The sequence below is a fragment of the Alternaria arbusti genome (assembly GCF_024043155.1).
Source record: "Alternaria arbusti strain BMP 1465 chromosome Unknown scaffold_24, whole genome shotgun sequence".
Classification (NCBI taxonomy): domain Eukaryota; kingdom Fungi; phylum Ascomycota; class Dothideomycetes; order Pleosporales; family Pleosporaceae; genus Alternaria; species Alternaria arbusti.
The window spans coordinates 123,984-141,917 of record NW_026249964.1 but is presented as its reverse complement, the minus strand read 5'-3'; the positions used below and the strand labels follow the sequence as shown (position 1 = coordinate 141,917).

Sequence of the window (17,934 nt, the reverse complement as noted above, 5' to 3'; positions counted from 1 at the left end):
CAAAGGTAGTGTAGCCTTGAAAGGTATTGAGTGTAATAAAGTGATAGCGAGTAGGCGTAGTCGTATTGGAGTTGGAAAGCAGGTCTATGAGTGACGGGTTAGGTGGGCAAGTGTGGTCGCGAATAAATAGCCCTGGGGCACAGTTGCCTCGTTACTAGCGCAGTGCAAGTGAGGAATGAGCGTTTGATGACCACTAGATTTCTCGCAACACAGCGCACTATAGTCAAGAAAATAGGCTCCAGTCTTCTGTACCTGTGAATTGGGAATATCGCGTACGAACTTTTGTTTAGTGTGAACCGACTCACCTTCATCTTCACAGCCCTACTGTCCGAATTGCACCATCAGTAGCGCGGCGTATATGAGGAAGGGACGACCGAGGAGCACATTGTACGGCCTGTCACTGGCACTAGAATCCTAGGTGGACACATCTCGATACCATCGCTATCTCGGACAAGTCCATACAGCAGCAACTACTACTAAATCTAATCTAGCATGATTTATCCTCAACATTTAAATCTGCAGGCTGTCAATTTGAAACGTTGATCCATTAACTTGGTCTTGACACTTTGAGACTGTTCTCCGCTTCGAACGGAAAGGCAGAAAGCAGATGCAGACTCACGATAGTGAGACCCCACAGTCATTCCGAGTAGGCTTGTTCGATTCGAAGTCTCCGGCGAATCGAACAAGCGTACTCGGAATCATTGTGCAGGCCCACTATCATGAGTCTGCATCAAGATAATCAGGCATCCTCAATCAAGAGTCCGACTTGAACACAAAACTCTCATTCCAATCCCTTTACGCCCTCGCCTTTCTCAACCTCGACAACGTCGCCTTGCCCGCCCTACTATCATTGCCCCGACCCAACTCCTTCGATATCCACTCGCCCACCTCGGCCAGCCCCTCGAGATCAACCCCCGTCTTCGCGCCCAAGCTATGGAAGCAATGCACCAAGTCCTCCGTCGCAACATTCCCCGTCGCACCAGGACTGAACGGACAACCACCCAGCCCACCCACCGCCGCGTCAAACGTACGAATACCGTGTTCGAGAGCAACGACGGAGTTGACAAGCGCTTGACCATATGTGTCGTGGAAGTGGAGTGCTAGGTCATCCTTGTTCACACCAGCGGCGTTCAACGTCTTGAGTAGCTCGAGGGTCTTCGGTGCGGTGCCCATGCCCGTGGTGTCTGCGACTGATATCTCGTCTGCGCCCATTTCTAGTAAGCTCACTGCTAGCTCTGCGACCTTGTGTGGGTTGACATCCGGGCCTTCATAAGGACAGCCGAGGGCGACGGAAATGTAGGCCCGCACTTTGAGGTCCATCTCCTTTGCCTTTGACATGATGGGCTCAAAGCGTTGTAGCGACTCGGCGATGGAGCAGTTTGTGTTCTTTTGTGTGAAGGATTCGGTCGCGGCGGTGAAGATGGAGAGTTCGTGGATGGGGGCTTGGGCGTCGCGGCTCGCGTTCATGGCTTCAGCGCCGGAGGAGGCGGAGGGCATGGCGTTGGGGTCTGAGGAGGAGGTGTTTAGGGCTGGTCCGTTGTCCGTGCCTGGGGATGGTGGAGGTGTTGGGTATGCGTCTTGTCCTGACTGCGACTTGGACTGCCACATGGAGAGGAAGTTGTCGAAGCCCTTGACGTTCGGAAGGAGCCATTGGTACGTGATCGGATGCGGTGATTGGGGCGTTCGAGAGAGGACGTGTTCGAGGATCTCAGCCGAATTGGCCATCTGTCTTGGTGGTCAGCGCATGTCCTCAGCTTCAACAACCGTGGCTTACCTGTGGTACCCATTTGGGCGAGACGAAGGAGCCTGCCTCAATGGTGGTCAGACCAGTCTTGGCCAGCCTCTCAATCAGCTCTATCTTGGTCGCCAGCGGTATCGTCTGCTTCTCATTCTGCAACCCATCGCGTGGCCCGACTTCCACAATGCGAACGTGGTCTGCGCGGCTAGAGGCGGCTGAAGCAAATGTTCGTCGCGGGCACGGGTAACGCGCAGCGAGACGCGCTGAACGGAGGCAGAAGAACTTTGAGGTCATGGCGATAGTCTGCGTGGATGTAGTATGCGACTCAGGGTTGCATTCAGAGGTAGGACATGACGTGCATAGCTGTCAGACGGTTTGTGGGGTTGATGTTTGCGGGGATCAGGTTATGCATGGACCGCTGAGCCGAGCTTGGAGCTCCAGCCTTGCCCAGGAAGAAGCTTCGACATTTCACACGCGAGCATCGTGAACGTGGAGCATTGCATCTCATGCATCGTGAAGCGAGTTGTAGTACTTGGCATCTCAGATCGCATCCGACTCCCAGCAAGATGGAGTTACTGTACGACATCTGCTTTCACTGAAATCTTGGCACGCTCTAACTGCATCCGCTGCACCACGAAGCTTCCAGATATCGGTCTCTGACATCAACGTCTCTCAAAGACCGCGACTCTCGAGCAGGCGGGATACTCGGGAAGTTCTCCCTTCGCTCCCCACTTCCGATTGTGCACTTGAATTGCGCCATCGACGGCCACAGGTTCGTCTCCACGAGAGCTCCATGGCGTCGTGGGAAGTCGAAATTACCTGTGCAAGCTAGGGCGCTTCCAGCTAGTGAGCCGAAACTCTGTCAAGCGCTCTCCACCACAGCCAATAGTCAATTCACGTGCTAGATATGTATCTAGCGGATCTGCACGCAGTATTGTGTCGAACCGCAACCATCAGACCGCTCTTCTGCGTCGCTTGAAAGCGCAGTGTCCGCGTGTGCAAGAGCCGGATGCGTTCAGACGATATCGACGCTAATACCCAAGACCCAGCGGGTCCTATCGACGGTGCTGGTTGCTAGCGCAGGGTTCAAGTGGAGACCATAAATAGAGGTCCGAGGAGCCCTAGTCGCTGTTCTAACCGCAGCCGCCGGTTGTTCAAGATCCAGCGCTTGCGGGCGCCTTCGTTTCTGTCGTTCCCTACCAAGTGCCGGCGAAATGACGATCTTCAAGATGTAAACACGGAAGCATTTCTCCATACAGACTGCCTCGGCCTGGCCAGAGTCTTTGAAACGTCTGCTGTCGGGCCGGGCATCGTAGATTTGAGGGTCCCGGAAGCGAGCCCTGGAGATCTTGTACAACTCTACCTGGCGCCGGAAGAATTGGCTAGGGCGGAGATGAGGATTTGAAAGAGTAGCCATGGCCCGCTCGCTTCGAGACATGTCCCACAGCATGGCGTAGCTGCTCTACTCGTACGTGTCGGGCAAACTCCGACCCTCAGGCATTGAACGTTTGATGCATCATAGTGGGATGATTGTCGGACATTGCCCGGAGCTTGAGAGTGAATGTGAGAAGCCGCAACTGTCCTATCATTTTGTCTAGCCTGGCAGAAGCTAAGCCTCTTGCCGGCATCCGTGAGGCTCTCCGTCCTGTTCGGTGCGATAGCAAGGCCTGGAATCAGGAGACCATACGCGGGTCTTCTGCGGACAAAGGAGGGCAGACTGACACGACGAATTCGTGAGAGACGTACCAAGTGGGCAAACGAGGTCTGGCTCGTATCCCCATACTACCCCGCGTGTGCACATTTGCGCAGGCGCATGGACGGTGAACTGCTTCCCCAGGTACGGACGGCTAGCGACCTGTCTGAGAATGAAACCTTGTCTAGCAACACAAAAGCCATCTGCTGACGGGAGGTTGAAGCTGCTTGTTACCTGAGACAAATCGTTGAGTGGTGGAGCGCAGCCAGCATACCAAAGTAGCGCATGTCTCCGATGCATGTCTGACTTGGCGCTCACGTGCACAATGGTATGATGAGGCTAGCGTGTGTGAATCGGTGAAGACGCCATTCGACGACGGATTGCACGCACACGAATAAGGTGGGTGACGGCTGGACTAGCTGGAGTTCGGCACCTGTGCGGCGGCCGCAGCCACGGCATCATGGACTGCCTAGTCCGGACGGGTGAGGCTGTTGGGAGATGCGATGAGGGAGGGCGGAGGGCGGAGGGCGACCTCATGAGCTCATGAGGTGTTTGGGGAGTGCGATGGACTGGTCGCAGCAGCCGTGGGGGTGGCAGTCGGATGGCCATGGTCATATCGCGCGCTCATCAGGCCCGCATGGCTGTTATCACAGCGGGTCCCACAAGAACGGTTCTGCCAAGAGGCATGCGGAGCAGGCGACAGCAGCAACGACAGCTGCGCAGTGCTGGCAGTCGTCCGGTACAGCCAGGCACCCCGGCCATTGCGTGCAGCTTTGCATCATTCACGCCTGGGCCCGCCGTGTCTTCAGTCCTCGATGTCATCGCAATATCCGCGCCGTCAGACGTGCCCTTCGCGTGCAGAGGTGCGCAAATTGCATCACGCAGCCTTTCGCGCAGCCCTCGCGCATCCCAATCCTTACTGTATTATGCCTTGCGGCAGATCAGTGTCGGCTGCGGGGTTGGCCTCTGTCGTCCTGTCTAATGAGCGACCGTTTCTTTAACCTTACGTACTCGTCCAGGGCTGGCCTTGGCAGAGGCTTCACAGCGGGCGGCTTGTCGCTGCCTGCTCCCACTGGCAAACCTCAGCGCGGCCATGCCAGGCTGTCCTGGCGCCCTTCTACACAGCTTCGATGCGTCTTCGCGACGGCACCTTGATCGCCTCGGTCGGCTCCGTGACCATTTGCGTGCGGTCATTCGCCCGGGCGCTCACGTTGCCCATGCTGGCCCTGACGCTATCAGCAGCAGCCAGCGCTGGCCGCCTGCAGCTGTGCAGCATCTCGCGAGCCGAAGACGCCCTGGACGCCTTCACCCCGGAGCCCTCGACACAAGCTCTCTCAGTGGCTGTGGCCTCGTAGCTGCTCCGAACTTAGCGGCCGGTAGCAGATCGTGTGCGCTGCAGCCTCTCATTCGTGGAGTCTTGGTGGCGTCCAGCCCTCTCCGTCCTGCAGCAGGCCTCTGTCGCCATCCACCCTGCTCTGCTGCCGGGGTGCCACCATTTTTCCACGATGTAACCCGACGCTACCTCGCCCTGCCCTGCAATTCGCCGTCACCGTGTGGGGTGTGGTAGGGGTTGCCACAGCCAAAGCCTCGCTGCCGCTGCGAGAACATGCGGGCACCTGGCCTACTCGCTGCGGGCCACATCCTTCATGCACATCTCTCAAGATGACCACCTCTTCTCTTAATATCCTAGCGTCGAGTATGCCGCGGCATTTTGCATCCTTCATCTTGGCAGAACCAGAGCCCTGCAAGCTAGGGCCCTGACCTTATCTGACGGGGACCAAGCTTCCTTTACCCAGACCCGTCGAGCCAAAATAATACTTACCCACCGTGACGCCGACCTTCTATGCTCCATTGAGTATTACCCCTCGTCTTCTTGTCTATTCTGTTCATACACCTACTATACACGATCCACATCCTGCAGATGCAACGTTGTAGAGTACTGCAATAGCACTTCCTCTTTTATTACACCCATCATGGCCGTCTCTCCCAACACCACTCAGCCTGCTGAGGTCCAGAAAGTCGACAACACCGCCACCAACACCAACACCGCCGCTGCTGCCCCCAGGAAACGAAGAAGAAGAGCTCCTGCCACTGGAGCCACGGACGACTGCTTTGCTTGCAAGAAACGTCAAGTCAAGTGTGATCGACGCCGCCCATACTGTGGGCCGTGCGTCGACATTGGGAAAGAATGCTCCGGATACCGTACCACTCTAACTTGGGGCGTGGGAGTAGCCAGCCGTGGAAAGCTTCGAGGCATGTCTTTGCCTATTGCAAAGTCGCCTCCTTCAACTGCCACACAGGAGCCAAAAGCCCAACGGATGAACTCGATAGCTTCCACCAGCACTACCTCCACCACCAGTGACCACCAACATCAGCACAACTTCAACAACCGTGCCAGCATCGACTTTGGTGCACATTCACCAAGGAGTCCTACAAGTCCCATGTTCTCTGCGCCCCAGGAATACCAGTACTTCAGTCCGACCAGCCCAATCCCAATACCCACTCCGTCTACTCCTATGGGCTATCCCATGCAACATCATGGGGAGCACTTCGAATTCCTACATCCCCAAGCCACCAAGTTCAGACATCACCAGCCTCACAGGGGTCCTCTCCAAAGACTGCAAACCACTCTCCATGTGCCTTTCGAGGATAACGGCATGTCGGCATCTTCGGCATCTCTGGGCACATACAGCGATAGCGACTTCCCCTCACCGAGCGAGTTCCCAAACACACCCGTCGATGAGTTTCCGTTTGCAGACCCGTCGATACCACGCTATCAGCCATTTGACCAGGCGCCCATGGGCTCTTTGGACCACTACTTCATCCATGAGGCGCCTCGCTCATTACCCACTGGTGACGACATGAGCTCCAGCGTAAGCTCAGATCAGAGTATACACGACTATCCCGAAGTGAGCGCAGCTTCGCAACCTATGGGTCCTGTTGTGTTTCAGGATGTTTTTGTTGAGGGGGAGATGAGCTCGAGTTTCAACGGATTCCAGCCCGGTTTCTCCTTTCTCCCGTCGGAGGGTATGTCTTCCTATGGCTCTGGCCCCCTGTCTCAAGACGTACTGTCGCTCACCACTTCTATTCCTCAGAGCCTTACCATCGCTTCGCCCCTTTCCCCGCGGATGCTATCCCTTCTGGACTACTACGACAAATTTATATGCCCGGTGCTGGTGGCTTTTGATAGCCATACGAACCCTTACCGGATGCACATCATACATCTGGCCATGCGCAACGAAGAGTTGCAGAATGCCATCGGTGCTCTCGCTACCAACAACATGCGCATGCGCGGAGGTATTGAGGGACGGCGGTTGAGTGTACTGCATGACACACGCCTCATACCAGATCATGCCTACTCGCAAATGACGACACGAGAGCTACGCGAGATGCATGGCGAGGCAACCGACGAAGAGAAGCACTACAAGGCCAATTCTATTGCCCTCCTCAACAAGAAGCTTGTCGACTACGATGGTTCGCAGGACGACTCCGTACTCGCCACGCTTCTGATTCTTTGTCTCTTCCATGTCTGCGATTCCGGATTTACCAAGTTCAAGACCCAGCTTGCTGGCGTGCAGAAACTGCTTAGTCTTCGCGACAGGACGATTCGGTCCGAGTTCGTTGGCTGGATCGAGACTTTCTTCACTTGGTTCGACGTTATGACTGCTGCAGTCAATGACCGAGAAATCGAAGTGCGCGGCGATTCGCTCGACATGATGAACCTGAGTGCCAATTTGGGCGCAATGGAACACCATTCTGGCTGCGAAGGCAGGCTGTTTAAACTCATTGCACGACTTGGACGACTGAACCTGCTTAGTCAGAACCGACCGGTACGCGACAACGATGACACGCCTACATCCTCTCCCCGCCCCAAGAAAGTCAAAGACTTTTACTCTTTCAGCTTCGATAATATGGATGGTAATGGCTGGGGAACGCCAATTGCCGAGCACGTCGACCCCTTCACATCTGCACGCGATGATCCCCGCTCTGAGTTCTGGAGCGAGTGGAACGATCTGCGCATTCGGCTCCAAGAATGGGAGTTCCCGTCACCTGGCGACATGCACTCCACATCTTGTGAGGCAACGTCTTCCATGCTTGCCATGTCGCCAGAACAGGCTGCGCTTCTCCACATCAGCGAGAGTTTCCGCTATGCAGCGCTTCTCTACACCGAACGCCTAGCACAACCGACTCTCCCCGCCTCGACTCTGAATTTCCAGAATCTCGTATCACAGGGTCTTTACCACATATCCCAGATCGGCATCACCAGCTGTGTCAACAAATTCCTACTCTGGCCATTGTTCATTATCGGCACGGAGTGCGTTGACCCGGAGCACCGCGCTGTGGTACGACAACGGTGTGTAGAGATCCAACGCGAGAGTGGGTTCTTCAACAACCTGAGCGGTCTAGAAGTGCTTGAACGTGTATGGCGCGAAGATGACGAATGGTCAGACGGCGATGTGCATGTACCGAGGCAGAACGGACCTTTCAGCAACATGCAGCATCCGTTCCGGTGGAGGAGAGCCATGGATCGCGTGGACGGGGAGTACATTGTGCTTTGATTACGACGCTTTTGCTGGACACAAGCTACACACAAACACACACATACATACGAGGTTGAGCACATACACACATACGGAGCTCATTACCAACGAGGAAAAACGTGCATGAACAGGTTTTACGACATTTCATGGGATTCTGGCATGATTGGGTCGGTTGGGAAAAGCGACCCTGGGAAACAAGGTTTCGGTCGCGGCATCATTTTCTGTATATTTTTGTAGCGATAGTTTTATGCGGCATACCCTGCAACGATGTGAAGTTTTGTGAACAACAGCACGCAGTAAATGAAATGAAAAGCGTTCTTCTGCTCAAAACCCCCACGTCCACTCGCTCCTTCCCTCCATGGCTAACAATAGACACGTGATTCTTCCTACCAACCTTGGAACCTTGGAAGGCTTTCATCCGATTTTCCTATCTTTACAAGATTGCGCAACCTCAGCCAGATCGGGCTCTGCACAGACATCGTACTCTCGGTCTCGCACATGCATCCCAACGCTTATCCCATGCAAGGCTGCACGAGCCGGAGTTCTACCACTACAACGGATTACAAGTGCGGTTACACGAAAAAAACGAAAGGAAAAAAAGATGTCCTCAGGCCATCATTCGGACGAGGCTCACCGGTTCGGCGCCGGTCAGCAAATCGTACAACTTGCTGACTTTGGACATGTCGGTCCTTTCAACCCTGCGTAGATTGCCGGGCGCCGTCCACATGCACAACAAGCATCTGACAGGAGACGGGTGTGAGACGGGCGTCGGAAAGCAAAATCAAACCACATGTCACCCCCCAAAAAACGATCTACATCGTCATTGAAGAAAGTTTGGTAGGGTGTACTACAGCGACCAGTCAAACAACAACAATAACATGATTACTCAAAAGGATGTGCGCTGCTCACATGTCTGCACCAGCTGATGCCTTAACCCGCAAGCTGCAACGGTGGTAGCAACTGACACACTGACACCATAATTACAAGACAGCGCTACCTTGCGCAACAGGACATTTGCGCAGGGTCAGGGTTCACAGTCGGGTTCAAGGTTTCACGGCGATGGCGAACGGCCGTGGCGCGCAAGAGGCGGTTATGGCGGATTAGAGTGCTGACGAACCGGAACGGCAGACAGCGTTGGCAGCAGTGGCAGTGCGGCGGCACGGGGCAAAAGGAATCGAGGTTTCGGAGATGCCGGGTTGACGGCAACGAAACATTACGACTGGCCTCTTTGGATGGAGAAGAAAGAATCATGGCTTTTAGAGAGGCGGAATGACATGTAGCATGGCGATGCCGATGCGCGAGCTGGTGATGGTACGTACCCGAGTGTGGATGGTAGGCTCGCTCGCTCCGGCTCAGCTTGCCCTGTCTACTGTGCTGCGATGGACATCCGAACGGCGATCTGCAGTGATTTTCTGCCAGGTACAGCGTGGGATTATGGCTCAGCTCATGTACGTACATACACCATATTATTTCCTTTCTTCAAACCACATCATACCAGCAAACACGTCTATCCATGCGCCTTCATGTCACACACGTCATCCCCGTGCATCGCAACACAGAAACGACGTCGGCGCATTGCTTCTCTCATTGCGGGGACCAGAGTATAGTCCAATTTCAGAAAGCCGCAGTTGCTATCCGAGAGGGGGGAAGTACAACGACACGAAGGCGGAGAGAAGCCCGTTGTTGGACGCCTCGAAACTGTATACTTTCGGACATGTAATTCATGCGCAGCCCGTAACGGGGCATTTCGATACTACGAATTCAACCGCTTTCCCATTACCCCACGCTTTCTCACTACTGCCCCTCTCTCCGTACTAACGTTACCCCTCGATATTCCCCAGCGACTCTTTGGTGTCGCATTACCTGCGCTACCCCCTCCAATCTCCGTGCGTGCATCTCCATCTTTCGCTCCTCGGACAGGTACTTGACTATTATAGTACGATGATGAAGAGGCAGCAAGTAAGCTGAGCCGAACAAGCCAAGACGAGCAAAAGGGTACTGTAGCATGAAAGCCAGCCCCATCATCAGCAGCGCTAGGAACTACTCGCGGATTTCGAAGTAACAAGTTTCCCGACGCTATGGGACCCAATTGCGCAGCAGAACGTGACTCGAGATCTTCACTCCGCCGTCGCATTTCGGGGATAGTCGGTCTCTATTAACGTGGTCTATCAGTTCCCTTCCCTGGGATATAGGTAACCTTAACAATCTCGTTCGGAATTACCGACAGCCTGTCGCTATTGTCGCAATAGCCATGCCTATTGTTAGCACCCAAGTATCGCAGCAACCAGCGCACGGGTTTAAGAAACTACCAAGACGAGATGACGCGCAAGCACGACGCCAGACGCGTTGCGTTGGTTTGGTGTGGTGACTATGTTGGATACGCAGGAACCGCTCGTCTCGTCACACCTCCACGAAAAGAACGCCTCTCGGGCGCTTGCACTTGCACTACAAGTTGCAAGTTCCCCCCCTTACTCAAGCCGGGCGTAATGCCTAATGCGGCCATCGGCTATTATCTACAAAGACGGTTGCGCTGGGCGCGCGGCTTAGAGCTTGAGTTTGTCTGACAGACGCTCGACGGTTATGTCTTGCATGTGATAAATCTGGGGAAACAATCTTTGTACGTAACAACCACAACTAGTTTTTGCGGAGTAGCATAGCCGGTAGTTTGCGGAGAGAAGCGCTTTGTCTGCTGTTTGTCTCCACTGGATACGGTGCTGGAGGCTCCGTGATGGGGGTGCGGTTGGCCTTGCGTTGGGCTGCGTGCGAAGGGTAGCGGGCGTGAGGCGCACGATGGTGGTGATCGCGGGGCGGGCCACTGCACTCGATCACCAAAGGGCCGAAACGGCTGGTGAGATGTGTAGTGGATGTGTGTGCGTCGCGTGCGATTGCTGAGTTAGCCATGGAGAGCCGGACGAGAGTGATTGGTCTGAGAGGTTTGGAATGGTGACGTTGTGGCTGAGGGAAAAAGCAGATATCGTGAAGGCGCGATAGAGGCTCTTGACGTGGTTTCTTAAGCCGCGACTTCCGTTTCGCTGCCGACTTGAGCAACACGTACGCCTTCTGTATTCTGGTTACATCGGTGGTGCAGTAGTTTCTTGGTAATAACGTTCATCTTGAAACATGTCTGTAAAGCAGAGTCCAAAAAGCTACAAGAACAAAACATGTGCTGTTGCGCGTCGTGAAAGCCGGAGCTTCCGACTGTCACGCCCATCTCGCCTTCACCATGATTGTTCATCGGGTCTGACGCCCGCCCAACCCCACGGACACGCACGTCACTCGGAGAATGAAGCCTCACAGACCCTAATGGCGATAGCTGCGTACCGGCTCCTGGGCAAAATGACCATCGTGAACCTCTACCGTCGTCCAACGGCCATAACGTCATGGTAGATACGCCAACGAGCACAGACCTGTCTCAAGGTGTAATGCCGTCTTTCCAGAGCACGAAAACCACGATTGTCAGTACATCGCAACGATTCCTGCTCTTAATTGTCGTCGAATCTCTTATGATGATCGTCTTGGTATTCTTCATCATCGTCCTGTACAACCACATTCTGTCAGCCTCCTACATCATAGCACCTGTCATCGAGATTCAAGACTGCCGGACCGCATAGCCTATGCACTCTCCACTGCAACCGTGCATCAGGATGCCGAAAGGATCCTCTGAACTCCTCTGTGCGTATCTTGCACGGACACCGAGGCGCTTGATGATTTTTTTCTCTCTGAGCTCAGGCCCCTCGCGTAGATATTCACAAGCTCGGCCTTTCTCCATTTTCTCCATGTCCAGCACTGTCTTCGTGTTCTTATCGCATGTGGATCCTGTAGGTCTGAGCGCAACGACACCGCGTCATATACGACATGTTTTCAAGTTCGTTGGTGATAAGGCAATAAGTTGAAGATGGCAATGCGAATTTAGAAGCCGCGGATACACAGTGTGTAGTGCCGAAGATCATGTCTCGACGCGAGTTTGTTCAGACGGCTCGGTTGTTCTACAACGGCTATGATCTACTGACACGAACCGTTCAGACGTTCTTCCTCGGGAAACAATCGTCTTTGCTTGCGGCGCCTTAACCGCCAAAAACATCATTCGCTCACTGCAATTCAACAAACAAGCACGCCACACCGCCTACTGCTGACCAAACATCCAGAAACAGCTTCTCCACATGGTCCTCCATTCCAGCCACGGCGGTACGGCCTCAAGACGGGCCACCGGCGCAATGCTATTCCGCACGGCAGCCGAGTAAAATATCCAACTCCCCTGCCCACGCTCAGCCACGACTTGGGATAGGCTACCGGCCCCTCGTAACTATCACTCGACCCATGATATATCACATCGTCAATGCAAAAATAAATCCACTAGCGCACCGAATGTTCGATTCAAGAGTCCATGGACATGGTACGGGCATGGACCTCAACCTGTGCAAGGCTGTGCAGATAGACCTGCAGATATGTAGCCGCGGGAAGTTAACCGATTGCGGATAGCAACCAGGTGACTGGGGGTTGATTGGCAGCAGGGCAAGAGAGAGACAATAGACACGGCCTAGATTCGAGTCATGGCTGTTCATCGTTGATCGACGGACACTAGAAGGGGGGTCCTTCTAGATCCCAGCTGGCATCTGGTGTTGACAAACCAAGCGACGCTCTAGGGGAAATCAGTTTGTAAATCGACCGACCCAGTTGCGCAGTACCATTGGTGGGAATTCAACAGACCAGAGATCGTACGTTGGAACTTTATCGTAGTGGAGCGAAGGAGGGAAATGGATACACACGTCGGATCAAAGAACCCATACATCTCAACGGCTTCTCGAAATATCCACAGATAACGGTCTTGGTAGACCCTTTCTTTCTCTCAACTACAACGCATGAATGACCCATCCCACACTTCCAAGGTTTCCAATACGCGACTCGTACCTGAAACCAAGACACACCACGATCAACCCCCCCACCACCATACCCCTCAAAGTAACTATCCAGACTATCCTCTAGAGTTCGCACTAACAGCTTTCCCTCTTACCCTTTTCCAGTCCATGTCCTCCGACGTGGTCCTGCATCAATCTGCAGCTCCCCTCTCCACGCCAGCAGCAACAGCTAGCCTAGAACCAGTGATCCTCTTCACAACACATCCATGCATGACACCATGCATGTGAAGCTATCGATTAAGCTATCGACGCATCTCATGCACTGTGCTGTGATTGTGCCTGCTTCCCCTACCACACCCTCTCTCTCTCTGCCTGGTCTGTCTCTCTCCCGCAAAACAACAAGTGCTGACATGTTTGCTCGCTTCAGATGCGCCGTTTAACCCCCATCCGGCCGTGGGATATGCAATGGAAGGTGCTAAGAAGATATGCGGAATGCCTCGGCAACCGTCGGTTAGTGCGGCACAGCAACGGGCCGTGCTTCGATAACCGCTTCGAGAACACCTGAGCCGCTGCTACACAACATGTTTACTATCTTCCCTATTGGAATGGGCTATGTGTGGTGTGGTGAGAGGGGTATCACGACGTGGAGGTGGCTGGCTGGGCTGTGCACCTATCTGCTTCCCTTTCCTTTTTCCCCCTCTGCCACCTCTAGCGAATGTCAAGGTCCACATAGTGCATGTTTATGCGTTCGTGTCTTCCCCCCCAACGAACACATGTTCGTATGTACAGTACATGCGTTCCGGCCACTCCAGCTAGGTTGGGAAGGTGAATAGATAGGTAAGCGCGAGAAACACGAGATATACCCATTGGCTCCTACGTCAATAATGTGGGGAAGTGCGCATTGAGAACTGAGTTAGAGCAAAGTAGGCCAGAGCAACGACAAGTGGTTTCGGAGAACGAAAGAGGGGGACAAGGCCGGGAAGGAAGGGGCGCGGGACAACGGCCTGAAGCGGGAAGGGAAGGATCTAGCAGGCTTCGGAGGTTTGTTTCCTCTAGCACAAGCACACTTGACACACCCTCGTACAACCGAGATGATGTGAATTATGCTTTGGATGTCGCTATTTCGTGTTTGAAGGACCGAATTTCGCGTATTCATACATTGGATTGACATTACTAGCTGCCTTGGGGCTACCGATGAGATTGGTTGTACACACTTGTCTACATGCTCATTTCATCCGCTTCTTCCTTGTAGCTTACTTGGGCCGTGGCCCTGCCAGACTTCTTCCGTGTTGCGGCAGGTCGTGCATTTCGCTTCTGCACAGCAGGAGCCTCGTCCTCGGTCCCTTCGCTAAGCGGGGGTGAGCTAAGTTGATCATCCTCTTCGTCTGACGCCGAAGGTGTTGGCACGGACTTTGCTGCTGCCTTCTTCTTAGTCGATGAAGCTGCTGCTCGCTTAGCTGGTGCGGCCTTCTTGGCTGGTGTCTTGATGGGCGTCTTGACATCCTCGAGTGGAGCGGCTTCACTTGCTATGGAGGCCGCGTCAGCGGCGGTCTTGCGCTTCTTCTTCGCTGGCGTAGCGGCGCCGTCTTCTTTCTTCTTGATGATCCGTTTTGGGGGTCTGAGCCAGTCCTCCATTCCTGGGGGCCAGTACACTCTTCCCTCTGGTCCTCCCATGCCTACTTCCTCGTCAGGTACAATGGGTGGTGGTACGTCCTCTGGCTCTTCCTCTTCAATCTTCGCATCCAGCTCATCAAGCTCGTCGGTCTTCTTCTTTTTGCTCTTCTTGACAGCCTTCTTGGGCTTCGGCTTCCAAGGCTTGTTCTCATCCTGGCGCGTATGTGGCAGAATGTCGCTGAAAGTTTCGAAGCCTGGGAGCTTGAAAGTTCGCATGAGCTCAAATACAGCCTGCTCCTTGTCCTTTGCCTCGATCATCAAGTCCATCGTGTCAGGGCAGGGAGGGAATGTCATGACGCGGGGTGAATGCTTTCTCCGCTTCGTGCGAGTAATCGCAGGAGGTGTTTGCTCAGAGTAATGCATCTTGGGCGTGATCCCTTTCTTCTCCCATGTTGCAAGAATACGGGGATAGTAATCCATGACATCCTTGGTACCTTCACGGATCTGAGTATCGTCGAAGAGAATGTTGTGATGGTGATAATCAAGCACGAATGGGATGTTAAGCTCTTCACATAGAGGCAACAACTCATGCATGTTCCATACAACGTCGTCGTTCTCAAGCACCAGACGGTTCTTGACTCCTTGAGGAAGCCTTGCGTAGTTCTCCTTGAACCTCTCAATAGCCGCTGGCTTGTCGCCATATGCTCCACCGAGATGCAGGATCATGACAGCATCCCGATCTTGCTGCTCTGGAAGCTTCAGAAGAGAAAGCATCTCAGCATGATACTCCAGATCACGCATTGCGTTGTCAATGACCTGTTTTCGCGGAGAGCCCAATTGTGTGAACTGGCCCGGATGAGTAGTCACTCGATGACCCAGCTCACCGATCACTTTGCCTGCTTCACGCAACGTCTCGGCAGCGAAAGGCTCAAGCTTGTAGCCATACTCGTCGTGGCTTGCAAACGGGAATATCTCGCTACTCAAGCGCATGAACTTGATGCCGTACCTGTCGTTCCAGCGCACCATCTTGATGATATCCCGCGCATTAGCGAGGCCAATCTCTTCAACGTATTTCATGCCCCGCGCGACATCCGCTGGTTGTTCCTTATCGGGGCGATTCTTAGTGGCATGTTCGGGCTGGGAGGGGTCCTTCAGGGGATGGCGATGTTCGATGATGCTCGCGATGCGGCAGGTTCTGGAGCTGAAGACGGGAGGGGTAGCACTGCGGAGGTACGTATTGAGACAGGCCTGTATGCACATTCGTTAGTTTAGATTAAAAGGTACCTGCAGGACACATACATAGCCAAGTCGTCCTTTCCACGGAAGAGGAAGGTATTCAGAGTTGACCGGTGGGGGTCTCGACAGGGCTTCCTTGACCTCTGCCTCGTCCTCGTCCTCAGCCTCGAGGTTATCGACATCGTCGGGATCTGCCGCTACCCCAGTGCTGGCTGCAGGTGCAGTGACATTTCCAGCTACGCCATTCACGGCATTGTTGTTGGTGTCTTCCTCTTCCACTTTGATTTGCTGGGCGCCGGCCTTCTTTCGCTTGTTCTTTGCAGCATTCGCTGCAGGGGCGGCGCCATTCGCTACGGGCGCATCGCCGTTTGTGGCAGGTGCTGAGGGCGCCTTCTTCTTCGCAGGCGCACCTGATGCAGTATTCGCCTCATTCGCAGTACCGTTGCTGACGGCAGATTCCAGCACAGCATCATGCGCGGCGCTTTCGTGTCCGTCAGGCGATGCGCGTAATGCAGTGACTCCATCGAGGATGTCAGGGTTGAGATTAGGGTCGGTCTTTTCAGCCTTTCCCCCACGCGTCGTTTGGCGACGAGGAGGCTTCGCGACGTTTGACGGCAAAGGCACGTCTGTTCGGCGCATCTGTGATCGGTCCATTGGGGGCGCCTCTTCGGTCGTAGGCACCGTAGCTGCTACAGCAGATCTCTTCCGCTTAGGGGGCATGGTTGGAAGATAGGAAATCACGCGCGATCTCTGAAAAGTTGCCTTCGCTCGGAGTGGTGGATGGAATGCGACACGAGAGCAGATGCTGTGAAGGGAACGTAGCATGTGTCCGGACTCAGGTGATGCCGCTGCAGAGGGAACAGCAAGTTTATTGAAAGGAGGCTGAAACCCGCGAACCGTGCTTCTATTGCCATGTTGGGTGGCTAACGCGTCGAGCTCGCGACTACGTCATTACATTGAGGTTTGATAGTATGACGCTGGTGTTGTCTGAGATCGGCTCAGACCCGATCGGCTACGATTAGCGAACCCGCCCGATCTCATGCCAGATCCCACCTTTCGCATTCTACAATCCCATCACGAGCACAATTGCATTGGTCGAACTCATCAAGAAGGCTATCGCTACGTAACTTACACTTCAACAGGCCATCGCGATTGTGATGTTTAGCCATGCTTGCAACGAGATGGCATTCTACCTAGGTATGCATAATGTATCTGCACAATCGTCATTTGTGCAAAGATCCACTGAAACACACGGTCCACTGATGGCTTGAATATATCGCGATCTAAGGGGTACGATCGTCATCAGCCCATTTATATGAATCTTTCACGATAGTATCTGAAAGCACCAGCTTGGTAGCAGTGACTTTTCACGAAAAGCGCGAGAAACCGATCACCTCGTTACGATACTGCCAGATTATCTCAAGGAACGGAGCAGCACAGCCGACTCTGAAATATTCCCACCTGGTCTTGATCACTATTTGTTCTGCATCCTCGTACATATATAAAACTAGGTGATAATACCATGCATGTCAACCTAACAGTAGAGTGACTCCATATGCACCACCAAACCAAACCATTGCATGAACAACCAGGCCATCTTCAACGACCTTTTAATTTCTTCAAATCACAATACCAAGTTCACACCTCCATCGTAACACTAAACACTACTTGCTTGTCAGACCTCTTCAGCCTCCTACTCCCACACGACAAACCAAGACACAGCAACACCCAAAACATCAGAGCATCCTTCGAATCCCCATCCCCATCGCCTGCTCTCCAAACTCAGCACTACAGCACCTCCCACGGTACCTACACGAATTTCTATTCTCTCCACTCCGCTCTCTACCTTCCCGTCTACCTCCTACCCCTCTCGGGCTTCCTTATCTTCATCCTGACTCTTACCCTCACCCCTCTACCACTTCACCACAGCTCCTCACCCCTCCCCGTCTACCTTTCACCAACCCCTTCCACTCCCTCCCCTTTATCCCTTTACCCCCTCAACCACCCCGGCATTCCCTTTCCATTAATCCACATCAGCAACATCATGTGCATGAAGAACAGGACGCATACTGCTATCCACAGCCAGATGAATCCTTTGAACACCATTATCGTTGTCGCAGGCGTTGTAGATAGAGTACGATATGTAGGTACTCGGTCGACTGTGGAGAAATAAGGTAAGTCGTAGGGTTTTGTGTTGGGACGCACTTGCAAAGTTTTCTTGTGTGGTGTTTATGTGGTTTGCAGTGTGGTGTCTAG

The 17,934-nt window shown here is 53.7% G+C and overlaps 3 protein-coding genes across 3 annotated transcripts; 1 reads left to right on the top strand and 2 right to left on the bottom strand.

Moving 5' to 3' along the window:
• Positions 1–795: 795 nt before the first annotated feature.
• Positions 796–2,032, bottom strand: J4E86_010678 (uncharacterized protein; the record flags this gene model as incomplete). The annotated part of the gene is made up of 2 exons (XM_051451174.1): positions 796–1,725; positions 1,775–2,032. The coding sequence occupies 2 exons, from the start codon at positions 2,030–2,032 to the stop codon at positions 796–798; spliced, it is 1,188 nt and encodes a 395-aa protein (XP_051297644.1).
• A 3,372-nt stretch (positions 2,033–5,404) lies between these two features.
• J4E86_010677 (uncharacterized protein) lies at positions 5,405–7,990 on the top strand (the record flags this gene model as incomplete). The annotated part of the gene is made up of 1 exon (XM_051451173.1): positions 5,405–7,990. One exon carries the CDS (start codon positions 5,405–5,407, stop codon positions 7,988–7,990), a length of 2,586 nt encoding a protein of 861 aa, XP_051297643.1.
• A 6,056-nt stretch (positions 7,991–14,046) lies between these two features.
• On the bottom strand, positions 14,047–16,398 carry MUS18 (UV-damage endonuclease; the record flags this gene model as incomplete). Its single annotated transcript, XM_051451172.1, has 2 exons — positions 14,047–15,690; positions 15,742–16,398. 2 exons carry the CDS (start codon positions 16,396–16,398, stop codon positions 14,047–14,049), a joined length of 2,301 nt encoding a protein of 766 aa, XP_051297642.1.
• Between the last annotated feature and the right edge of the window lie 1,536 nt (positions 16,399–17,934).